Genomic DNA, 27,025 nt, shown 5'->3' with positions numbered 1-27,025 from the left:
CTCATTCTTAAAGGCCCAGGTGGAAGCCACAGCTCTAGTGGAATGAGCTGTAATTCTTTCAGGGGGCTGCTGTCCAGCAGTCTCATAGGCTAAACGAATTATGCTACGAAGCCAAAAAGAGAGAGTGGTGGCCAAAGCCTTTTGACCTCTCCTCTGTCCAGAATAAACGACAAACAGAGAAGAAGTTTGCCGAAAATCTTTAGTTGCCTGTAAGTAGAACTTCAGGGCACGGAATACATCCAGATTATGCAAAAGACGTTCCTTCTTTGAAGAAGCATTAGGACATAATGATGGAACAACAATCTCTTGATTGATATTCCTGTTAGAAACTACCTTAGGTAAAAACCCAGGTTTAGTACGCAGAACTACCTTGTCTGAATGAAAAATCAGATAAGGAGAATCACAATGTAAGGCAGATAACTAGAGACTCTTCGAGCCGAGGAAATAGCCATCAAAAACAGAACTTTCCAAGATAAAAGTTTAATATCAATGGGATGAAGGGGTTCAAACGGAACACCTTGAAGAACTTTAAGAACTAAGTTTAAGCTCCACGGCGGAGCAACAGTCTTAAACACAGGCTAAATCGTAGCTAAAGCCTGACAAAAAGCCTGAACGTCTGGAACTTCTGCCAGGTGTTTGTGTAAAAGAATAGACAGAGCAGAAATCTGTCCCTTTAACGAACTAGCAGATAAACCCTTTTCTAAACTTTCTTGTAGAAAAGACAATATCCTAGGAATCCTGACCTTACTCCATGAGTAACTCTTGGATTCACACCAATATAAATATTTACGCCATATCTTATGGTAAATTTTTCTGGTAACTGGTTTCCGAGCCTGTATTAATGTATCAATAACCGACTCCGAGAAACCACGCTTTGATAGAATCAGGCGTTCAATCTCCAAATTAGGCTTGGATGGTTGAAAGGACCCTGAATTAGAAGGTCCTGTCTCAGAGGTAGAGACCATGGTGGACAGGACGACATGTCCACTAGGTCTGCATACCAGGTCCTGCGTGGCCACGCAAGCGCTATCAAAATCACTGATGCTCTCTCCTGTTTGATCCTGGCAATCAATCGAGGCAGCAACGGAAACGGAGGAAACACATAAGCCATCTTGAAACCCCAAGGGGCTGCTAGAGCATCTATCAGCACCGCTCCCGGGTCCCTGGATCTGGATCCGTAACAAGGAAGCTTGGCGTTCTGGCGAGACGCCATGAGATCCAGTTCTGGTTTGCCCCAACGATGAATCAGTTGAGCAAAGACCTCCGGATGAAGTTCCCACTCCCCCGGATGAAAAGTCTGGCGACTTAGAAAGTCCGCCTCCCAGTTATCCACGCCTGGGATGTGGATCGCTGACAGGTGGCAAGAGTGAGACTCTGCCCAGCGAATTATCTTGGAGACTTCTAACATCGCTAGGGAACTCCTGGTTCCCCCTTGATGGTTGATGTAAGCCACAGTCGTGATGTTGTCCGACTGAAATCTGATGAACCTCAGTGTTGCTAACTGAGGCCAAGCTAGAAGAGCATTGAATATTGCTCTTAATTCCAGAATATTTATTGGGAGGAGTTTCTCCTCCTGAGTCCACGATCCCTGAGCCTTCAGGGAGTTCCAGACTGCACCCCAGCCTAGTAGGCTGGCATCTGTTGTTACAATCGTCCAATCTGGCCTGCGAAAAGTCATTCCTTTGGACAGATGAACCCGCGACAACCACCAGAGAAGAGAATCTCTGGCCTCCTGGTCCAGATTCAGTAGAGGGGACAGATCTGAATAATCCCCATTCCACTGACTTAGCATGCATAATTGCAGCGGTCTGAGATGCAGGCGCGCAAATGGCACTATGTCCATTGCCGCGACCATTAAGCCGATTACTTCCATGCACTGAGCTACTAATGGCCTTGGAATGGAATGAAGGACACGGCAAGCATTTAGAATCTTTGATAACCTGGACTCCGTCAGGTAAATCTTCATCTCTACAGAATCTATCAGAGTCCCTAGAAAAGGAACCCTTGTGAGTGGTAACAGAGAACTCTTTTCCACGTTCACTTTCCACCCATGCGACCTCAGAAATGCAAGAACTATCTCTGTATGAGACTTTGCATTTTGAAAACTCGACGCTTGTATCAGAATGTCGTCTAGGTACGGAGCCACCGCTATGCCTCGCGGTCTTAGTACCGCCAGAAGTGAGCCCAGAACCTTTGTAAAAATTCTCGGGGCCGTAGCTAACCCGAAGGGAAGAGCTACAAACTGGTAATGCCTGTCTAGAAAGGCAAACCTTAGGTACCGATAATGGTCTTTGTGAATCGGTATGTGAAGGTAGGCATCCTTTAAGTCCACTGTGGTCATATACTGACCCTCTTGGATCATGGGTAGGATGGTTCGAATAGTTTCCATTTTGAACGATGGAACCCTTAGGAACTTGTTTAAGATCTTTAGGTCCAAGATTGGTCTGAAGGTTCCCTCTTTTTTGGGAACCACAAACAGATTTGAGTAAAACCCTTGCCCTTGTTCCGTTCGCGGAACTGGGTGGATCACTCCCATTACTAAGAGGTCTTGTACACATTGCAGAAATGCCTCTTTCTTTATTAGGTTTGTTGATAACCTTGACAGATGAAATCTCCCTTGTGGAGGAGAAGCTTTGAAGTCCAGAAGGTATCCCTGAGATATGATCTCCAACGTCCAGGGATCCTGGACATCTCTTGCCCAGGCCTGGGCAAAGAGAGAGAGTCTGCCCCCCACTAGATCCGTTTCCGGATAGGGGGCCCTTCCTTCATGCTGTCTTAGGGGCAGAAGTAGGCTTTCTGGCCTGCTTGCCCTTGTTCCAGGACTGGTTGCTTTTCCAACCCTGTCTGTAACGAGCAGCAGTTCCTTCCTGTTTTGGAGCGGAGGAAGTTGATGCTGCTCCTGCCTTGAAATTACGAAAGGCACGAAAATTAGACTGTTTGGCCTTTGATTTGGCCCTATCCTGAGGAAGGGAGTGACCCTTACCTCCAGTAATGTCAGCAATAATTTCTTTCAAGCCGGGCCCGAATAAGGTTTGCCCTTTGAAAGGAATATTAAGCAATTTAGATTTAGAAGTCACATCTGCTGACCAGGATTTAAGCCATAGCGCTCTGCGCGCCTGGATGGCAAAACCGGAGTTCTTAGCCGTTAGTTTGGTTAAGTGCACAACGGCGTCCGAAACAAATGCATTAGCTAGCTTAAGTGCTTTAAGCTTGTTCATGATCTCATCCAATGGTGCTGTGCGAATAGCCTCTTCTAGAGACTCAAACCAGAAAGCCGCCGCAGCAGTGACGGGCGCAATGCATGCAAGGGGCTGTAATATAAAACCTTGTTGAACAAACATTTTCTTAAGGTAACCTTCTAATTTTTTATCCATTGGATCTGAGAAAGCACAACTATCCTCCACCGGGATAGTGGTGCGCTTAGCTAAAGTAGAAACTGCTCCCTCCACCTTAGGGACCGTCTGCCATAAGTCTCGTGTGGTAGCGTCAATTGGGAACATTTTTCTAAATATCAGAGGAGGGGAAAAGGGCACACCGGGTCTATCCCACTCCTTGCTAATAATCTCTGTAAGCCTTTTAGGTATAGGAAAAAACAGAATTTATGTTTACCTGATAAATTACTTTCTCCAACGGTGTGTCCGGTCCACGGCGTCATCCTTACTTGTGGGATATTCTCTTCCCCAACAGGAAATGGCAAAGAGCCCAGCAAAGCTGGTCACATGATCCCTCCTAGGCTCCGCCTACCCCAGTCATTCGACCGACGTTAAGGAGGAATATTTGCATAGGAGAAACCATATGGTACCGTGGTGACTGTAGTTAAAGAAAATAAATTATCAGACCTGATTAAAAAAACCAGGGCGGGCCGTGGACCGGACACACCGTTGGAGAAAGTAAATTATAAGGTAAACATAAATTCTGTTTTCTCCAACATAGGTGTGTCCGGTCCACGGCGTCATCCTTACTTGTGGGAACCAATACCAAAGCTTTAGGACACGGATGAAGGGAGGGAGCAAATCAGGTCACCTAAATGGAAGGCACCACGGCTTGCAAAACCTTTCTCCCAAAAATAGCCTCAGAAGAAGCAAAAGTATCAAACTTGTAAAATTTGGTAAAAGTGTGCAGTGAAGACCAAGTCGCTGCCCTACATATCTGATCAACAGAAGCCTCGTTCTTGAAGGCCCATGTGGAAGCCACAGCCCTAGTGGAATGAGCCGTGATTCTTTCGGGAGGCTGCCGTCCGGCAGTCTCGTAAGCCAATCTGATGATGCTTTAAATCCAAAAAGAGAGAGAGGTAGAAGTTGCTTTTTGACCTCTCCTTTTACCGGAATAAACAACAAACAAGGAAGATGTTTGTCTAAAATCCTTTGTAGCATCTAAATAAAATTTTAGAGCGCGAACAACATCCAAATTGTGCAACAAACGTTCCTTCTTTGAAACTGGTTTCGGACACAGAGAAGGTACGATAATCTCCTGGTTAATGTTTTTGTTAGAAACAACTTTTGGAAGGAAACCAGGTTTAGTACGTAAAACCACCTTATCTGCATGGAACACCAGATAAGGAGGAGAACACTGCAGAGCAGATAATTCTGAAACTCTTCTAGCAGAAGAAATTGCAACTAAAAACAAAACTTTCCAAGATAATAACTTAATATCAACGGAATGTAAGGGTTCAAACGGAACCCCCTGAAGAACTGAAAGAACTAAGTTGAGACTCCAAGGAGGAGTCAAAGGTTTGTAAACAGGCTTAATTCTAACCAGAGCCTGAACAAAGGCTTGAACATCTGGCACAGCTGCCAGCTTTTTGTGAAGTAACACAGACAAGGCAGAAAACTGTCCCTTCAGGGAACTAGCAGATAATCCTTTCTCCAATCCTTCTTGAAGGAAGGATAGAATCTTAGGAATCTTAACCTTGTCCCAAGGGAATCCTTTAGATTCACACCAACAGATATATTTTTTCCAAATTTTGTGGTAAATCTTTCTAGTTACAGGCTTTCTGGCCTGAACAAGAGTATCGATAACAGAATCTGAGAACCCTCGCTTGGATAAGATCAAGCGTTCAATCTCCAAGCAGTCAGCTGGAGTGAAACCAGATTCGGATGTTCGAACGGACCCTGAACAAGAAGGTCTCGTCTCAAAGGTAGCTTCCAAGGTGGAGCCGATGACATATTCACCAGATCTGCATACCAAGTCCTGCGTGGCCACGCAGGAGCTATCAAGATCACCGACGCCCTCTCCTGATTGATCCTGGCTACCAGCCTGGGGATGAGAGGAAACGGCGGGAACACATAAGCTAGTTTGAAGGTCCAAGGTGCTACTAGTGCATCCACTAGAGCCGCCTTGGGATCCCTGGATCTGGACCCGTAGCAAGGAACTTTGAAGTTCTGACGAGAGGCCATCAGATCCATGTCTGGAATGCCCCACAGCTGAGTGACTTGGGCAAAGATTTCCGGATGGAGTTCCCACTCCCCCGGATGCAATGTCTGACGACTCAGAAAATCCGCTTCCCAATTTTCCACTCCTGGGATGTGGATAGCAGACAGGTGGCAGGAGTGAGACTCCGCCCATAGAATGATTTTGGTCACTTCTTCCATCGCTAGGGAACTCCTTGTTCCCCCCTGATGGTTGATGTACGCAACAGTTGTCATGTTGTCTGATTGAAACCGTATGAACTTGGCCCTCGCTAGCTGAGGCCAAGCCTTGAGAGCATTGAATATCGCTCTCAGTTCCAGAATATTTATCGGTAGAAGAGATTCTTCCCGAGACCAAAGACCCTGAGCTTTCAGGGATCCCCAGACCGCGCCCCAGCCCATCAGACTGGCGTCGGTCGTGACGATGACCCACTCCGGTCTGCGGAATGTCATCCCTTGTGACAGGTTGTCCAGGGACAGCCACCAACGGAGTGAGTCTCTGGTCCTCTGATTTACTTGTATCTTCGGAGACAAGTCTGTATAGTCCCCATTCCACTGACTGAGCATGCACAGTTGTAATGGTCTTAGATGAATGCGCGCAAAAGGAACTATGTCCATTGCCGCTACCATCAAACCGATCACTTCCATGCACTGCGCTATGGAAGGAAGAGGAACGGAATGAAGTATCCGACAAGAGTCTAGAAGTTTTGTTTTTCTGGCCTCTGTCAGAAAAATCCTCATTTCTAAGGAGTCTATTATTGTTCCCAAGAAGGGAACCCTTGTTGACGGAGATAGAGAACTCTTTTCCACGTTCACTTTCCATCCGTGAGATCTGAGAAAGGCCAGGACAATGTCCGTGTGAGCCTTTGCTTGAGGAAGGGACGACGCTTGAATCAGAATGTCGTCCAGGTAAGGTACTACAGCAATGCCCCTTGGTCTTAGCACAGCTAGAAGGGACCCTAGTACCTTTGTGAAAATCCTTGGAGCAGTGGCTAATCCGAAAGGAAGCGCCACGAACTGGTAATGCTTGTCCAGGAATGCGAACCGTAGGAACCGATGATGTTCCTTGTGGATAGGAATATGTAGATACGCATCCTTTAAATCCACCGATGATGTTCCTTGTGGATAGGAATATGTAGATTTAAAGGATGCGTATCTACATATTCCTATCCACAAGGAACATCATCGGTGGATTTAAAGGATGCGTATCTACATATTCCTATCCACAAGGAACATCATCGGTTCCTACGGTTCGCATTCCTGGACAAGGCCAGGACAATGTCCGTGTGAGCCTTTGCTTGAGGAAGGGACGACGCTTGAATCAGAATGTCGTCCAGGTAAGGTACTACAGCAATGCCCCTTGGTCTTAGCACAGCTAGAAGGGACCCTAGTACCTTTGTGAAAATCCTTGGAGCAGTGGCTAATCCGAAAGGAAGCGCCACGAACTGGTAATGCTTGTCCAGGAATGCGAACCGTAGGAACCGATGATGTTCCTTGTGGATAGGAATATGTAGATACGCATCCTTTAAATCCACCGTGGTCATGAATTGACCTTCCTGGATGGAAGGAAGAATAGTTCGAATGGTTTCCATCTTGAACGATGGAACCTTGAGAAACTTGTTTAAGATCTTGAGATCTAAGATTGGTCTGAACGTTCCCTCTTTTTTGGGAACTATGAACAGATTGGAGTAGAACCCCATCCCTTGTTCTCTTAATGGAACAGGATGAATCACTCCCATTTTTAACAGGTCTTCTACACAATGTAAGAATGCCTGTCTTTTTATGTGGTCTGAAGACAACTGAGACCTGTGGAACCTCCCCCTTGGGGGAAGCCCCTTGAATTCCAGAAGATAACCTTGGGAGACTATTTCTAGCGCCCAAGGATCCAGAACATCTCTTGCCCAAGCCTGAGCGAAGAGAGAGAGTCTGCCCCCCACCAGATCCGGTCCCGGATCGGGGGCCAACATTTCATGCTGTCTTGGTAGCAGTGGCAGGTTTCTTGGCCTGCTTCCCCTTGTTCCAGCCTTGCATTGGTCTCCAAGCTGGCTTGGCTTGAGAAGTATTACCCTCTTGCTTAGAGGACGTAGCACTTTGGGCTGGTCCAATTCTACGAAAGGGACGAAAATTAGGTTTATTTTTTGCCTTGAAAGGCCGATCCTGAGGAAGGGCGTGGCCCTTACCCCCAGTGATATCAGAGATAATCTCTTTCAAGTCAGGGCCAAACAGCGTTTTCCCCTTGAAAGGAATGTTAAGTAGCTTGTTCTTGGAAGACGCATCAGCTGACCAAGATTTCAACCAAAGCGCTCTGCGCGCCACAATAGCAAACCCAGAATTCTTAGCCGCTAACCTAGCCAATTGCAAAGTGGCGTCTAGGGTGAAAGAATTAGCCAATTTGAGAGCATTGATTCTGTCCATAATCTCCTCATAAGGAGGAGAATCACTATCGACCGCCTTTATCAGCTCATCGAACCAGAAACATGCGGCTGTAGCTACAGGGACAATGCATGAAATTGGTTGTAGAAGGTAACCCTGCTGAACAAACATCTTTTTAAGTAAACCTTCTAATTTTTTATCCATAGGATCTTTGAAAGCACAACTATCCTCTATGGGTATAGTGGTGCGTTTGTTTAAAGTGGAAACCGCTCCCTCGACCTTGGGGACTGTCTGCCATAAGTCCTTTCTGGGGTCGACCATAGGAAACAATTTTTTAAATATGGGGGGAGGGACGAAAGGAATACCGGGCCTTTCCCATTCTTTATTAACAATGTCCGCCACCCGCTTGGGTATAGGAAAAGCTTCTGGGAGCCCCGGGACCTCTAGGAACTTGTCCATTTTACATAGTTTCTCTGGGATGACCAACTTGTCACAATCATCCAGAGTGGATAATACCTCCTTAAGCAGAATGCGGAGATGTTCCAACTTAAATTTAAACGTAATCACATCAGGTTCAGCTTGTTGAGAAATGTTCCCTGAATCAGTAATTTCTCCCTCAGACAAAACCTCCCTGGCCCCATCAGACTGGGTTAGGGGCCCTTCAGAACCATTATTATCAGCGTCGTCATGCTCTTCAGTATCTAAAACAGAGCAGTCGCGCTTACGCTGATAAGTGTTCATTTTGGCTAAAATGTTTTTGACAGAATTATCCATTACAGCCGTTAATTGTTGCATAGTAAGGAGTATTGGCGCACTAGATGTACTAGGGGCCTCCTGAGTGGGCAAGACTCGTGTAGACGAAGGAGGGAATGATGCAGTACCATGCTTACTCCCCTCACTTGAGGAATCATCTTGGGCATCATTGTCATTGTCACATAAATCACATTTATTTAAATGAATGGGAATTCTGGCGTCCCCACATTCAGAACACAGTCTATCTGGTAGTTCAGACATGTTAAACAGGCATAAACTAGATAACAAGTACAAAAAACGTTTTAAAATAAAACCGTTACTGTCGCTTTAAATTTTAAACTGAACACACTTTATTACTGCAATTGCGAAAAAACATGAAGGAATTGTTCAAAATTCACCAAATATTCACCACAGTGTCTTAAAGCCTTAAAAGTATTGCACACCAAATATGGAAGCTTTAACCCTTAAAATAACGGAACCGGAGCCGTTTTTAACTTTAACCCCTTTACAGTCCCTGGTATCTGCTTTGCTGAGACCCAACCAAGCCCAAAGGGGAATACGATACCAAATGACGCCTTCAGAAAGTCTTTTCTAAGTATCAGAGCTCCTCTCACATGCGACTGCATGTCATGCCTCTCAAAAACAAGTGCGCAACACCGGCGCGAAAATGAGGCTCTGCCTATGATTTGGGAAAGCCCCTAAAGAATAAGGTGTCTAAAACAGTGCCTGCCGATATTATTATATCAAAATACCCAGAATAAATGATTCCTCAAGGCTAAATATGTGTTAATAATGAATCGATTTAGCCCAGAAAAAGTCTACAGTCTTAATAAGCCCTTGTGAAGCCCTTATTTAAAATCGTAATAAACATGGCTTACCGGATCCCATAGGGAAAATGACAGCTTCCAGCATTACATCGTCTTGTTAGAATGTGTCATACCTCAAGCAGCAAGAGACTGCTCACTGTTCCCCCAACTGAAGTTAATTGCTCTCAACAGTCCTGTGTGGAACAGCCATGGATTTTAGTGACGGTTGCTAAAATCATTTTCCTCATACAAACAGAAATCTTCATCTCTTTTCTGTTTCTGAGTAAATAGTACATACCAGCACTATTTCAAAATAACAAACTCTTGATTGAATAATAAAAACTACAGTTAAACACTAAAAAACTCTAAGCCATCTCCGTGGAGATGTTGCCTGTACAACGGCAAAGAGAATGACTGGGGTAGGCGGAGCCTAGGAGGGATCATGTGACCAGCTTTGCTGGGCTCTTTGCCATTTCCTGTTGGGGAAGAGAATATCCCACAAGTAAGGATGACGCCGTGGACCGGACACACCTATGTTGGAGAAACGTCAGTACACACCGGCACCGCATAGTATTTATCCAGCCTACATAACTTCTCTGGGATTGCGACCGTGTCACAATCATTCAGAGCCGCTAACACCTCCCCTAGCAATACACGGAGGTTCTCAAGCTTAAATTTAAAATTTCTGAATCCGGTCTCCCTGGATCAGATCCGTCACCCAAAGAATGAAGCTCTCCGTCCTCATGTTCTGCAAATTGTGACGCAGTATCAGACATGGCTCTCGTGTCATCAGCGCGCTCTGTCCTTAACCCAGAGCTATCGCGCTTGCCTCTTAACTCAGGCAAATTAGATAATACTTCTTTCATAACATTAGCCATATCTTGCAAAGTGATTTGTAAGGGCCTTGATGTACTTGGCGCCACAACATCACGCACCTCCTGAGCGGGAGGCGCAGGTACTGACACGTGAGGAGAGTTAGGCGGCATAACTTCCCCCTCGATGTCTGGTGATAATTTCTTTACCGGTAAAGACTGACCTTTATTTAAAGTAATATCAATACAATTGGTACACATATTTCTATTGGGCTCCACATTGGCTTTTAAACATAATGAACAAGCAGATTCATCTGTATCAGTGTTTAAACAGACTAGCAATGAGGCTAGCAAGCTTGGAAATTACTTTCAGAAAATTTTCAAGCAAGTAAAAACGCTGCTGCGCTTTTAAAAACAATTACAGTTGAAATAACAATGAACTAATTCAGTTATGGCAACCAAATCTTTACATTAAATGTATGAAATTAGCAGAGGATTGCACCCACTAGCAAAAGGATGATTAACCCCTTAATACCCAAAAAACGGATAATCAATTTAACAGTTAACGTTTTTATCACAGTCAAACACACTGTCACAGGTCTGTTGTGACTGATTACCTCCCTCAAATATAAATTTTGAAGACCCCTGAGCTCTCTGGAGACGTCCTGGATCAAGGAGGAAGAAACAGGAAGACTATGATTGAATTTTAACTGCGCAACAAGGCGCTAACAAAAAGCCCCTCCCACTCATATTACAACAGTGGGAGACCAGCTATAACGGTTTCTATGCCGAAAAATACGTTAGCCATGTGGAAAAAATCATGCCCCAAGAGATGTATCACCAAAGTACCTCACAAAACGATTAACATGCCAGTAAACGTTTTTAAAAAACAACATTTCAGATGTTGTGTAAAGTTAACACTAAGCCTGCTACCAGTCGCTTCTACTGCAGTTAAGGCTCATACATTATTTCAGTATTAACAGTATTTTTTCAGTCAAATTCTAGTCCCTAGAAAATAACTCTACTGTGCATACATTTACCAGCCTGATACCAGTCGCTACTACTGCATTTTAGGCTGTACTTACATCATATGGGTATCGGCAGTGTTTTCTTAGTCAATTCCATTCCTAGAAAATATTTTACTGCACATACCTCATTTGCAGAGGACCCCGCATGCTATTCCCTTTTCTGAAGTTACCCCACTCCTCAGAATGTGCGAGAACAGCCAGTGGATCTTAGTTACGTCTGCTAAGATCATAGAAAGCGCAGGCAGATTCTTCTTCTAAATACTGCCTGAGAGAAAAAACAGCACACTCCGGTGCCATTTAAAATAACAAACTTTTGATTGAAGAATAATTAAGTAAAAAACTCCAACTCCTCTCACGACCTCCTTCTTTGTTGAGACTTGCAAGAGAATGACTGGATATGACATGTGAGGGGAGGAGCTATATAGCAGCTCTGCTTGGGTGATCCTCTTGCAACTTCCTGTTGGGAAGGAGAATATATCCCATAAGTAATGGATGACCCGTGGACTGAACACACTTAACAAGAGAAATATGTGTTGAACTGAGAGGACATGATATTGTTTTATTACTATTACAAACAGCATAATTATTGCATTAGACATACCGTCCCAAATCATCAGAAAAGTTTATTCCTTCGCTCATTTTTCCTCCAACCACAGAAAACAAAAGAGCTCCAGTCAGAGGCCCCCCAAACTGAATACAGCGCTACAACAGTGAAGAAAAGACATTAAAACTAACATTTATTAATGTATATTTGTACAAAAGTATTCCAGATGACCCAAACAGTCTGTCGCTTGTCTCAAGGCTGTGACACACTGCAAGCGATGCGGCGCGAGGCGAAGCAGCTGCTTCGCGTCGCATCGCTTCTGAAGTTCAGATATTTCATCTCTGAGTGCAGCAGAGTGCTCGGAGATGAAAAGGCAGGACACACTGAGCGCGCACAGCCGCATCTACATGCTGTGCGCCGCTCCGCTTGCAGTGTGTCACAGCCTTCATTCCTACATCAGTAATCAGCTTTCATTTCTTTTCATTACACCATGAAGTGTATTAAAGGGAGAGTCAACCCAAAATTCAATCCTTAATGAAAAGTTTAATGAAGTAAAAGCTTATCTATGTATCTTCCCCTAAAAGGCCACAGCAAAGGAGACCTTAAAGGGACATGAAACCCAAAATGTTTCATTCATGATTCAGATAGAAAATGCAATTTTAAACAATTTTAAAATTTACTTCTATTACTTAATTCCCTTCATTTTCTTGGTATCCTTTATTAAAGAAACAGCAATGCAAATGGATGAGCCAATAACATGAGGCATATATGCACAGCTACCATTCAGCAGGTCTTGAGCCTACCTAGGTGTGCTTTTCAACAATAGATACCAACAGCACGAAACAAATTAGATAACAGAAGTAAATTGGAACATTGTTTACAATTTGGGTTTCATGTTCCTTTAAACATCATTTGCAAAACCTTGTAAATTGTGATAACAAAATGAGTGAGTAATGTTTTCAAATAATTATTTTGTATAGTTTATTTTGCACTACATGCTATGCATATATAAAAAGACTTTAATGTTATTTTAACCTCCCACGTATTATTTACCATCCAGCTCTGTGTCTTCCACTTACCTTGATAGTCTTGGAATACTCTGATAAAACCTGCTCTACTTGGTTGGCTTTCTTTGGTTCCTGAAATATCTGTTTTGAGAATAATGGAAATATCTTACATGTAACTCCTTTCCCTTGGTACAACTGATAGTATTGCTTACTACTAGCTTGAGATAGCTCCCTAAGGCTTATATACAATAATGTAATCTCATAACAATGCATTACAAGTCTTATGCTCGTATTTCATATGTACAAAGCTGAAAGACAATTAAGATATTGATTTTAAACATTAACAAATAAAATTCTGCATTGTGACACGTACGATAACATCCTTTCTTGGCTCACCAGTTTTCATTCACTAACAGAAATCTTTCAAAACAGGACAGGATAAAAATGTTATAACAAAGCATCTAAACAATTCATACATGGTTTCTAATTGCTACATGATGACAGTATACACATTCAAACGTTTACTTTCAAATCTCCTTTTAGTTCATGCTTAAAGGCCTACATGTAATGTGCAATAAAGTTTGGGTAAACTCCATAATGAAGTTTAACACAATTCCATTTTTTTAGGCTTAATAAGAGCAGCAGTTATATATGTTAAAAAAATGTTTTAGATGAAGAAGGGTTAAATAAAGGTAATAAACTAAATTGAAGTTGGTTTATTCAGCACAGGAACATCTATTAAAAAAAAGAAAAGCCCTGAATGCCAGAGTGAATAATAATGGGGTATTTCCAGTTCTTGGTACATAATAAGCAAACTTAACATCTAAGCCCACAAACTGCTGTCCATCATAATATAATCTACAGCAATTAAAAGAGAAATATTATTCCATATAAAAACTAGTAGCTTTATTTGAAAGAAAATCAGAAATTAGAATCAATTTCAGTTTGACCTAATTGTAGATCAGAAATAGAGAATGAAAAGATAATGCTTGAAAGTTACTAGTAACTCATCGTAATGAGATTTTGAAGTTAGAATTCACCTTTTTATGATTCAGATAAAGCATTAAATTTGAAAAGAAAAAAAAAACAAAGAAAAAAACACTTTCTAATTTACTACTATCATCAATTTATGCACATTCTGAGACATGTAGTGATATTCCCATACCTTCTTCTTTAATTCCAGACGCTTTAGTTGTCCAGTCTTTTCCCAATGATCCTGAACACGCCTCTGGTACTCATAAGAAGGAAAGAAGCAAACCAGTCCACCAGGGACAACATTACACAAATTAGTTAGAATTCGGCCTGTCTCGTCCATCTGCACAGACAAAAACCCAGCACCATTATTAGTCATTTTTATATAACTTTGAAAAACTCCCAGTAAATATATCAGGAGTTGCTTGAGTGGCTAATTTTAAGAGGAGCCTTTGGATTTGGGTCATATTTTTGCTAATATTTTTCCTTATGCTTTATTTGTATTGTCTTAATTCTTGTCAAGTCTTGTAAAATGTTGTACATGTTTTTATATTACAGGTTAAGTCATGCAACTTCTGATACCCACAAAACGTTAATCACATTCCTGGTCAAAAATTCAAACATAAGGCCACATAAAGTACTTCAGTAAAAGCCAGAAATGAGTCGTTAAAAAAATCAAGTCAATGTGTTTTCTATAAACCCTGCTATTACAGAGGAAGTACACTCTGTTTAAAAAGATTTAAAGATCAACATAATTTTGCTGAAACTGTCAGATTTTAGTTCCTTTTTATTAAAATAGGGTCAGATCACAAGTGGAGCGCTAATTAACACTCCTACTCGAGCATTAACTGTGTTAGAAGTTTGGCTTTTTGCTCTAGTCGAGTTGCACTGGCATTATGAGTTGAAAGTAAACCTGTCAAGCTCAAAAAGATAAACTTAGAATATTGCGTGCGTATACAAGTATTACCCCATAGAAGTCAATGTTTACTAAAAGGGAAAGTATCCAGTGAGCGGCAGTTGTGTGAACGATAATGCCTTGTTGATGTTAGAGGTCAGAGGAGAATGGGCAGACTGGTTCGAGATGATAGAAAGGCAACAGTAACTTAAATAACCACTCGTTACAATCAAGGTATGCAGAGTACCATCTCTGAACGCACAACACGTGGAACCTTGAAGCAGATGGGCTACAGCAGCAGAAGACCACACCGGGTGCCACTCCTGTCAGCTAGGAAAGGAACACGAAACTGAGGCTATCATTCGCACACAGGCTTCCCAAAATTGGACAACTGAAGATTGGAAAAAATGTTGCCTGGTCTGATGAGTCTCGATTTCAGCTACGACAATCAGATGGTAGGGTCAAAATTTGTCACAAACAACATGAAAGCATAGATCCATCCTGCTTTGGTTCAGGTTGGTGGTGGTGTAATGGTGTGGGGGATATTTTCTTGTCACACTTTGAGCCCCATAGTACCAATTGAGCATTGTTTAAACGCCACAGCCTACCTGAGTATTGTTGCTGACCATGTCCATCCCTTTATGACTACAGTGTACCCATCTTCTGATGGCTACTTCCAGCAGGAAGATGCACAATGTCACAAAGCTCAAATCATCTCAAACTGGTTTCTTGAATATGACAATGAGTTCACAGTACTCCAATAGCCTCCACAGTCACCAGATCTCAATCCAATAGAGCACCTTTGGGATGTGGTGGAACGGAAGATTTGCATCATGGATGTGCAGCTGAAAAATCTGCAGCAACTGAGTGATGCTTTGTCAATGTGGATCAAAATCTCTGAGGAATGTTCAACACTTTGTTGAATCTATGCCACAAAGAATTAAGGCAGTTCTGAAGGCAAAAGGGGGTCCAGCCCGGTACTAGCAAGGTGTGCCTAAAAAAGTGGTCAGTGTGTGTGTGTGTGTATGTATATATATATATATATATATGTATATATATATATATATATATATATATATATATATATATATATATATATATATATATATATAATATCCTAAAAGCCAGCATTATTTCTTCTTGTAACTTTCTTACCTTAGAATCCATGGTTCAGAATGATATGCAAAAGTGCTACTGAAGGCCACAATACCCAGCTTCACATTTATTTAGTGACACTAGGACTGTTTTAAAAAACATTCTATGAAACCCTTTAAGAACTATTCCAGCTGTATATTATCTAGATTGGGAGGGTACAATGAAATAAACCACAACAAAAACATATAATGCAGACAGTGTGACAGGACCCATGCGTACTACTTGCCAATTCAGGAAGATCTCTTTTCTGATATGTGAATTCCAGTTGTTGATTCATTGGTCCACTGCAGAGCACTATGGGTAGAATATTTTCAGGGGGTATCACATGACCTGGTGACAGAAATACAATCAATAAAGACTTAACACATTCTTATAGCGGTCTAAATAAATGTACATGTAACTACTTACCACACGAGAACTCTATAATTCTATCTGGGCTTAGACCAGCTGATATCAGAAGCTGTTGTTTAAAATCAGCAACCTGTAAGATAAAGACAAACATTTGTTTTTTTTTGTTTTTTTATTTGTATTTGCTTCTATTCAAATTGTCAACATGAGATATGAGGCACATATTGTAGCTTATCAGAAAAAGAAGTTGAACAACTACAATAGTGCACAATGATGAACATATTCACAAAATGAGTAAGCAAATACAGTTTAATATGGAACAGAACAGGATACAAAGTCATCTGTGCAAATACTCTCTTGAAAATCCACATACAAACTCACACAGAATGATTGATGAATAAAAAAAAAAATACTAACTATAATTTGCAAAACTGGTAGCAATCATTTATGTATCATATATATATATCATATCATATCAAGTGCGGGCAGGGGGCAGGACGAGACCGGGGAGATTGAAATTTGAAAGGTTAGGGAAGCAGCGGTCTTATGACCACTGCTTGTTAAATACAGACTGCAGGTTCTCTTGTGAGAACCTGCAGTTGTAGGGGGCGAAGCCTGCTGAAGGCTTTGATAAATCGACCCCAAAGTGTCATGGGCCAAAATAAATCATAAAAATGTATTCAGATTTCTTCATGGTGTATAAGAAAAAAAAATTTCAGCTGATGAAGATCTCTAAGACTTAGAGTAAAAGAGCTGTAGTGTTAACAACAAGGTCTATTTTGGAGGTTGAGATGGCTGAGAATATTTGGAAATATTTCCCTTACTCCTAGACTAAATTGAGGCAGTATACACCACTACTACCTGAATATCATGTCACTATAACAGTGTGAGAGATATTATACTGATATGAAAAGCTCAGCCAATAAATGTGAAAACTATATAGACTTCACACATTTGAGCATTGTTCAATTTCAGAGCAATTTATTTGGAAACTACTGAATTGCTCCATTATTAACCCAAATATTTCTTACAAAATGATTCATAATCCCAACATTTGAGAGCTGAACTTATCACGGTAACAAATACACTGCCATTACCAAAAAGGATGGCTCACAAGTGTCTATACTAAGTTACATTATTGCTGCAGATTCATCCTCCTTACTGGCTGCATGGTCCCTCCAGCAATGATGACAGAACGACAGTCCTTCAGGACCTCTGCAAAGTGTACAGCTGGGTTGAGCATTAGGAACTTCAGGCTGCTTTGAGCAACAGTGCCTGTGAATAAATTAATAAGATTCAGAAATAGAGAAAAAATTGTCAAATATATTTTCGACTCTCTAGAAAGAGCATGAAAAAGCACTATTTTGTTACTCCAAAACCCTTTGTTATGCCCCTTGAGGATCTTTTATGGACCCTCCTCCAATTAATGAACTCCACTTTAATTTTCTAAAGCAATAATATTTTTTTGCTTAACAAAATGGAAAGGGTTAAGGAACTGGACAATGGAAACTCCTAATCCATTCCAAGTGCGGTCGATATGATGACTTTTGTTTTGCTTAACAGATTCCCATCTGCAGCTATGAGAGGATTTGGGTTTCCATTCAGTCGGTGATCTCTATCAATCAGGCTCCATTTTAAATAATTATGACGACTCTCTGTGGTGCAGAAAAACCCAAAGACCTAACCCTTTGGGAGTTCAAATACAAATGTGAAGGAGAGCTGTAGCTTTATAGGCTGCTTACAGTGCATTAACAGTACGTACTCAATTGTTTACCTATTAAAATGACAGCATACTTTACAGATGATAACATGGGAATATGCCCAGCATTCTGGACAACCTAGAGTGTCAGGCAGTTATCAACCTCACAAGATCTGAAATCCACTGATTGACCCTATATGAGCTATACTAAAAGCTATTGGTTAGATGGAACATGGTCTTCACAAACAACATAAACTGTTCCCTGCCCACTCAGCAAATTGTTGACAACTATTTGGTATAGCTTATCATATATGGTAAAAGTGAACAATCCAACCACTCTGAGTTTTTCATTGTTGTTTCCCGCTCATTCTGTCAAGTTTGTCCCTGGAGGTCTGGCTCTTCTACCTTTACCTCAAGTACCTGGCACAAGAGAAAGAGATACTTTTGCATTTATCCATTCTCAAGTTCTGCTCATATTACAAGTTGAAAGTAAAAAGTTATTGCTTGCGCACTAACCCGATGCACGCAAAAACTCGCGCAATAACCTCTTCCCCCTTAGAAGTCAATGGAGAGAAGAAAAAAGCTAACCCGAATGCATATTCTCAAGTGCGCAAACCTGACATGAAAATATAAATATATCACATTCCAATGTTCTTCACATAGATATACATCTATACCTAAATCCCCCACTAAGCACAAAACGTAGAGAAAATAACTCATTGTGTAATTCATTTACAAATCTAGGCAATTCAGAAGACTTGCTTTTCCCACAAAAAACCTCTGAATACATTGTTTCCAATGCAGCAAAGGATTCTGGGTAAGATATGCAAATGAGGTTCACAATGAATTACTTTTTTACTTTAGCCTGCTTGTCACGCTCGGCTGCTGGGAAGCTCTGCAGTCCTCTCTGTGTGCTTGATTGACAGGTGTCTGAGCCACCCCTTCCTGATGATGTCACAACCAGGCTTTTTATTCTGGGGTTCCTGTTTCTGCAGTGCCCGTTTGTTTGTTTAACTTTGTGGCCTCTGTTAGGAATTCGCTGTGGAATCTCTCTAACTGCTGCTTTTCTGTTGCCAATCTCTTCAAGCACTTACTATGCTGGATTAACCTTCAACCTCCTGATTACCTGTCTCCAAACAATGCAAGTACTGTTTGTTTTGTGAAACTTTCAAACTGCCTGTTTACCTGCTGCAAACCCTGCAAATTCTGACAACTCTGTGTACTGCCAAACTATTCAAATACTGTTATTTCTATGAAACCTTCAATCTGCATGTTTACCTGTTTCCAAACTCTGCAAATACACTTATTCAGTGTAAACCTTCAAACTGCTTGATATCCTGTTGCCAATCTCAACAAGTACTGATTAATCTGTGTTAACCTTCAAACTACCAGATTACCTGTTGCTAGCTCTGCAAGTTCTGTTAACACAGTGTTAACCTTCAAACTACCTGATTACATGTTGTTAACTCTGCAAGTTCTGACTACACAGTGTTAACCCTCAAACTGCCTGATTACCTGTTGCATATTCTGCAAAGACTGTCTACACAGTGTTAACCCTCAAACTGCCTGATTACCTGTTGCATACTCTGCAAAGACTGTCCACTCAGTGTTAACCCTCAAACTGCCTGATTACCTGTTGCATACTCTGCTAAGACTGTCTACACAGTGTTAACCCTCAAACTGCCTGATAACAAATTACCAACTCCTGCATTATTAACTGTTTCCTGTTTTACCCTTCTGTCTGAGTATAAGTGGACTATCCCTGCTCTCCTGATTCTGTGGAAGACATTTCCTGAAACCAGTTCCTTATTCAGAAGTCTATCTGGCTGATATCTTGAATTACTTTGGCACAGGCTAACCCTGCTCCATATCGTGAGTACTTTATTTTTTGGAAGTTGTCGTGGGGTCACGTCCTGGATTAAACTCAGAGTGCAAGGGTGTTCGTCCTAGCATTTGGGTCTTCTTCTGGACATTTCCTAACCTGACACTGCTTTTAGGCAGACTTCCCTTTACGCCATAGCATCACTGTATACACAGTTTTTAAGCTTAGCTAGGGTTAGTACAGTGATTCAGACCAATTCCAGGACAGCTGTTTCATGGTTTTTGCCACTCATCAGCTGGGAGTAAGTTGAATCACTGCTGGGTAAAGTTGATTTCTGGGAGAAATACAACAACTAAAATTATGGGGAGGGAAAAGTGAGTTTAAAATCATCCACTAAGCACAAAATGTAGAGAAAATAACTTATTGTGTAGTTCATTTACAAATCTAGACAAGCCAGAAGGCTTGCTTTTCCCACAGAAAATAATATTTTTTATTAGTGTTATTATGAGTGTAACTGTATTGTATAATTTATTTTTGATGTCTTTAGTGACACTTTTTAGTTTCGCAAAACAGTTAACCAGAGCTCTGAGGACGCACTAACCCGACAAGTGTTAACTTAAATTGTGCTTAAATGATTGCATTTACTTTCAACTTGTAATAAAAGCGTAATTTAACTTGCACGCAAACCTGATATCGCTCGTTCTCGAACAATAGTGCTCCACTCGTAATCTGGCCCTTAGTTGGAGTCAGGTAATGGACATAGTTTAGTTCATTAGGACAATGAAAGATTATACCTTTTCATCTAAGGGTATATCAGATCTGCACTATATTATTTGAGAAGTTTGGGTGAAATTTAGAGCTTGTGATTGAGACGCAGAGATAACAAATTATGCTTACCTGATAATTTCATTTTCTTCTGAAGGGAAAAGTCCACAGCTGCATTCATTACTTTTGTGAAATACAGAACCTGGCCACCAGGAGCAGGCAAAGACACCCCAGCCAAAGGCTTAAATACCTCCCCCACTTCCCTCATCCCCAGTCATTCTGGCGAGGGAACAAGGAACAGTAGGAGAAATATCAGGGTGGAAAAAAGGTGCCAGAAGAACAAAATTACAGCCGCATCATAGATAAAAACACGGGCAGGAGTTGTGAACTCTTCCCTTCAGATAAAATGAAATTATCAGGTAAGCATAATTTATGTTTTTCTTCTTAAAAGGGAAGAGTCCACAGCTGCATTCATTACTTTTGTGAAAAGAATACCCAAGCTAGAGGACACTGAAAGCAAACAATGGGTGGGTACAAAATGTGGCCCATTCGAGAGGCACCACAGCCTGATTACTCGACACCCTTAAAAGACATAATTAATGTAAGAACTTACCTGATAAATTCATTTTTCTTTCATATTGGCAAGAGTCCATTAGCTAGTGACATATGGGATATACAATCCTACCAGAAGGGGCAAAGTTTCCCAAACCTCAAAATGCCTATAAATACACCCCTCACCACACCCACAATTCAGTTTAACGAATAGCCAAGTAGAGGGGTGAAAAAGAAAGGAGTAAAAAGCATCAACAAAGGAATTTGGAAATAATTGTGCTTTATACAAAAAAATCATAACCACCATAAAAAGGGTGGGCCTCATGGACTCTTGCCAATATGAAAGAAATTAATTTATCAGGTAAGTTCTTACATAAATTATGTTTTCTTTCATGTAATTGGCAAGAGTCCATGAGCTAGTGACGTATGGGATAGCAATACCCAAGAAGTGGAACTCCACGCAAGAGTCAATAGAGAGGGAGGGATAAAATAAAAACAGCCATTTCGCTGAAAAAAAAATTAATCCACAACCCAAATATAAGTTTATTCTCATAAATGAAAGGAAAAACTTAAATCATAAGCAGAAGAATTAAACTGAAACAGCTGCCTGAAGAATTTTTCTACCAAAAACTGCTTTCGAAGAAGCAAATACATTAAAATGATAGAATTTAGTAAATGTATGCAAAGAAGACCAAGTTGCTGCTTTGCAAATCTGATCAACTGAAGCTTCATTCTTAAAAGCCCACGAAGTGGAGACTGACCTACTAGAATGAGCTGTAATTCTCTGAGGCGGGGCCTGAACCAACTCCAAATAAGCATGATGAGTCAAAAGCTTTAACCATGATACCAAATAAATGGCAGAAGCCTTCTGACCTTTCCTGGAACCAGAAAGGATAACAAATAGACTAGAAGTCTTTCTGAAATCTTTAGTAGCTTCAACATAATATTTCAAAGCTCTTACCACATCCAAAGAATGTAAGGATCTCTCCAAAGAATTCTTAGGATTAGGACACAAGGAAAGGACAACAATTTCTCTATTAATGAAGTTAGAATTCACAACCTTAGAAAAGAATTTAAATGAAGTCCGCAAAACTGCCTTATCCTGATGAACAATCAGAAAGGAGATTCACAAGAGAGAGCAAATAATTCAGAAACTCGTCTAGCAGAAGAGATGGCCAAAAGAAACAACACTTTCCAAGAAAGTATTTAAATGTCCAAAGAATGCATAGGCTCAAATGAAGGAGCCTGTAAAGCCTTTAAAACCAAATTAAAACTCCAAGAAGGAGAGATTGATTTAATGACAGGCTTGATATGAACAAAACAGTGAATACCAGGAAGCTTAGCAATCTTCCTGTGAAATAAAACAGAAAGAGCAGAGATTTGTCCCTTCAAGGAACTTGCAGACAAACCTTTATCCAAACTATCCTGAAGAAACTGTAAAATTCTAGGAATTCTAAAAGAATGCCAAGAGAATTTATGAGAGAAACACCATGAAATGTAAGTCTTCCAAACTCGATAATAAATCTTTCTAGAAACAGATTTACGAGCCTGCAACACAATATTAATCACAAAGTCAGAGAAACCTCTATGACTAAGCACTAAGCGTTTATTTTCCAAACCTTCACGTTTGAAATCCTGATGGAATAAAATGTACCTTGAAATAGAAGGTCCGGCCTTAATGAAAGTGGCCAAGGTTGGCAAATGGATATCCGAACAAGATCCGCATACCAAAGCCTGTGAGGCCATGTGTGCTCCATGATGATTTTGAAGATCACTCTTGGAAGAAAAACTAAAGGCGGGAAAAATATAAGCAGGTTGAAAACACCAAGGAAGTGTAAACGCATCCACTACTTCCGCCTGAGGATCCCTGGACCTGGACAGGTACCTGGGAAGTTTCTTGTTTAGATGAGAAGCCATCAGATCTATTTCTGAAAGACCCCACATCTGAACAACCTGAGAAAACACATCTGGATGGAGGGACTACTCCCCGGAATGTAAAGTCTGACGGCTGAAATAATCCTCTTCCCAATTGTCTATACCTGGGATATTAACCACAGAAATTAGACAGGAGCTGGAATCCGCCCAAGCAAGTATCCGGAATACTTCTTTCATAGCTTAAGGACTATGAGTCCCATCCTGATGATTGACAAATGCCACAGTTGTGATATTGTCTGTCTGAAAACAAATGAACGGTTCTCTCTTCAACAGAGGCCAAATCTGAAGAGCCCTGAAAGTCGCACTGAGTTCCAAAATATTAATTTGTAATCTCGCCTCTTGAGATTTCCAAACCCCTTGAACTGTCAGAGATCCCAAAACAACTCCCCAACCTGAAATACTTGCATCTGTTAAGATCACAGTCCAGGTTGGACGAACAAAAGAGGCCCCTAGAACTATACGATGGTGATTTAACCAACAAGTCAGAGATAGTCGAATATTGGGATTTAAGGATTTAAATTGTGATATCCTTGAAAAAACCCTGCACCATTGGTTCAGCACACAAAGCTGGAGAGGTCTCATATGAAAACGAGCAAAAGGGGATTGTGTCCGATGCTGCATTCATGAGACCTAAACCTTCCATGCACATAGCTACTGAAGGGAATGACTGAGACTTAAGGTTCCGACAGGCTGCAACCAATTCAAAACGTCTCTTGTCTGTTAGAGACACAGTCATGGACACTGAATCTATCTGGAAACCTAAAATGGTGACCCTTGTCTGAGGAATCAAAGAACTTTTTAGTAAATTGATCCTCCAACCAAGTTTTCGAAGAAACAACACTAGTTGATTCGTGTAAGATTCTGTAGAATAAAAAGACTGAGCTAATACCAAGAAATCGTCCAAATAAGGAAACACTCCATATCCCGCTCTCTGATTACAGAGAATAGGGCACCAAGAACCTTAGAAAAGATTCTTAGAGCTGTCGCTAGGCCAAAAAGAAAAGCGACAAATTGGTAAAGCTTGTCTAGAAAAGAGAATATCAGAAACTGAAAATTAACTGGATGAATCAGAATATGAAGATATGCACCCTGTAAGTCTATGGTGGACATATAATGCCCTTACTGAACAAAAGGCAGAATAGTCCTTATAATCACCATTTTGAAAGTTGGTACTCTTACATAATGATTCCAAAAATTTTCAGATCCAGAACTGGTCTGAATGAATTTTCTTTCTTTGGGACAATGAATAGATTTGAATAAAACCCCAAACCCTGTTCCTGAAACGGAACTGGCATGATTACCCCTGAAACTCCAGGTCTGAAACACACTTCAGGAAAGCCTGAGCCTTTACTGGATTTGCTGGAATGCGTGAGAGAAAATATCTTCTCACAGGAAGTCTTACTCTGAATCCTATTCGACACCCCTGAGAAATCTTAATCTGCCCCCTACCAGCTGAGCTGGAATGAGGGCCGCACCTACATGCGGACTTAGGGGCTGGCTTTGGTTCCTTAAAAGGCTTGGATTTAATCCAATTTGAAGAAAATTTCCAATTGGAAACAGATTCCTTGGGGGAATAGGTTTCTGTTCCTTATTTAGTCGAAAGGAACGAAAACGGTTAGAAGCTTTAGATTTACCCTTAAGTCTTATTCTAAGGCAAAAAACTCCCTTCCCCCAGTGACAGTTGAGATAATCAAATTCAACTGAGAACCAAATAACTTATTACCTTGTAAAGAAAGAGATAGCAATCTGGACTTAGAAGTCATGTCAGTATTCCAAGATTTAAGCCACAAAGCTCTTCTAGCTAAAATAGCTAAAGACATAGATTTAACATCAATTTTGATGAAAAAAATGGCATCACAAATAAACTGATTAGCATGTTGAAGCAAGCGAACAATGCTAGACAAACCATAAACCAATTCTTGTTGTTTTGGTTTTTTTTTAAAAAACCCTTTAAAGAAGGAATAAAAGAAGTACCAAGCCTATTCCATTCCTTAGAAATCATATCAGAAATAGCATCAGAAACTGGAAAAAACCTCTGGAAAAAACACAGGAGGTTTATAAACAGAATTTAAACGTTTACTAGTTTTAATATTAAGAAGATTAGTCTCCTCAATATCCAATATAATCAACACTTCTTTAACAAAGAACGAATGTACTCCATTTTAAATAAATAAGTAGAATTGTCAGTGACAATATCTGAGGAAGCATCTTCTGAATCAGATAGATCCTCATCAGAGGAGGATAATTTAGTATGTTGTCGGTCATTTGAAATTTCATCAACATTATGAGAAGTTTTAAAAGGCCTTTACATTTATTAGAAAGCGGAATGGCAGACAAAGCCTTCTGAATAGAATCAGCAATAAATTCTTATAAATTCACAGGTATATCTTGTACTTTAGATGTTAAAGGAACAGCAACAGGCAATGTACTATTACTGATGGTCACATTCTCTGCATGTAAAAGTTTATCATGACAACTTATTACAAACCACAGCTGGAGATATAATCTCCACAAGATTACAACAAATGCACTTAGCTTTGGTAGAACTGTTATCAGTCAGCAGGGTTCCAACAGTGATTTCTGAGACAGTATCAGATTGAGACATCTTGCAAATGTAAGAGAAAAAACAACATATAAAGCAAAATTATCAGTTTCCTTATATGGCAGTTTCAGGAAAGGGAAAAAATGCAAACAGCATAGCCCTCTGATAGAGAAAAAAAGGCAAGAGGCATATAGGAATGGGGTTTAAAATAATGAAAATATTTGGCGCCAAGTATGACACACAAAAAAACAGATAATTTTTTTGGGCACTAACAACATCTGGAAATGACAAATTTGCGTCATCGAACGTAACTTCGCACCAAAAAATCTTGTGCCAAAAATTACGCAATATACTTTGGCATTTCGCGCCCTCGCGAGCCTAATTCTGCCCGCGAATTTAAAAATACAGTCAATTGAAAAAAGACTATACCCCAGGTAAGAAATAAATTTTCCTAAAAAATGCATTTCCCAGATATGAAACTGACAGTCTGCAAAAGGAAATATATTGAAACCTGAATCATGGCAAATATAAGTACAATACATATATTTAGAACTTTATATAAATACATAAAGTGCCAAACCATAGCTGAGAGTGTCTTAAGTAATGAAAACATACTTACCAAAGGACACCCATCCACATATAGCAGATAGCCAAACCAGTACTGAAACGGTTATCAGTAGAGTTAATGGAATATGAGAGTATATTGTCGATCTGAAAAATGAGATAGGAGATGAATCTCTACGTCCGATAACAGACAACCTATGAAATAGATCTCCCGTGAGGAAAAACATTGCATTAAATAGGCGATACTGCCTTCACATCCCTCTGACATTCACTGTACTCTGAGAGGAATCGGGCTTCAAAATGCTGAGAAGCGCATATCAACGTAGAAATCTTAGCACAAACTTACTTCACCACCTCCATAGGAGGCAAAGTTTGTAAAACTGAATTGTGGGTGTGGTGAGGGGTGTATTTATAGGCATTTTGAGGTTTGGGAAACTTTGCCCCTCCTGGTAGGATTGTATATCCCATACATCACTAGCTCCTGGACTCTTGCCAATTACATGAAAGAAAATATAGACGACACAGGAGAAAAATCCGAAGCCCAGATAACTGCACATTAGTTACACCGTCGGCAAAGCCGAACTAAACCACTCAATCCCAGAGTCTGTCAAGCCCAAACAACCTCCGAGGAGTCAGACCCGTGGATCAGGACTCCCATGAAGGTACCTGGCTAAGACAAGGACCGCTGTCTGCCCCCCAAAAAGGAGAACAGATTCTCATGAAAAATCCAAAGGATCATTCCACTCTGCAGAACATAGAACAACCCATGGTTGTCGTACAACAGCAATGACCAGGGAGACAAACTCCCTAGAAACACAAGGACCGAAGAAAAAGAGATCCATACACAGGGAAACATGTCCCAAAAAGGACTCGAGGAACACCCGCATATCCCTGACCCTGTACCAAACTCCAAAGGTACTCCAGAAAAACCATGAGTTCCCCGTTGCCTCATATTAGGTCTAGACCTGCAAGCTAGACAGCAAAAATAGGATAACTATCCCAGCAGCTAGTAAAGAGTTCTCCAAAAAGAACATCAACACTCTGA

At 40.8% G+C, this 27,025-nt stretch overlaps 1 protein-coding gene across 1 annotated transcript in view; it reads right to left on the bottom strand.

The window, feature by feature from the left end:
• The window catches only part of DDX11 (DEAD/H-box helicase 11), a 552,545-nt gene that overhangs the window by 44,724 nt on the left and 480,796 nt on the right, over window positions 1-27,025 (bottom strand). Inside the window, exons 20-25 of the mRNA XM_053718816.1 lie at window positions 17,264-17,376; window positions 16,162-16,234; window positions 15,980-16,083; window positions 13,897-14,046; window positions 12,804-12,872; window positions 11,782-11,882 (exon numbers count right to left, since the gene is read on the bottom strand). Of these exons, the coding sequence (XP_053574791.1) occupies window positions 11,782-11,882; window positions 12,804-12,872; window positions 13,897-14,046; window positions 15,980-16,083; window positions 16,162-16,234; window positions 17,264-17,376 (610 nt within the window). The remainder of the gene's footprint in view (window positions 1-11,781; window positions 11,883-12,803; window positions 12,873-13,896; window positions 14,047-15,979; window positions 16,084-16,161; window positions 16,235-17,263; window positions 17,377-27,025) is intronic.

This window comes from Bombina bombina, chromosome 6 (assembly GCF_027579735.1).
Source record: "Bombina bombina isolate aBomBom1 chromosome 6, aBomBom1.pri, whole genome shotgun sequence".
NCBI lineage: Eukaryota > Metazoa > Chordata > Amphibia > Anura > Bombinatoridae > Bombina > Bombina bombina.
The sequence above is the reverse complement of the archived record's forward strand: the minus strand, read 5'-3'. Positions and strand labels throughout refer to the sequence as shown.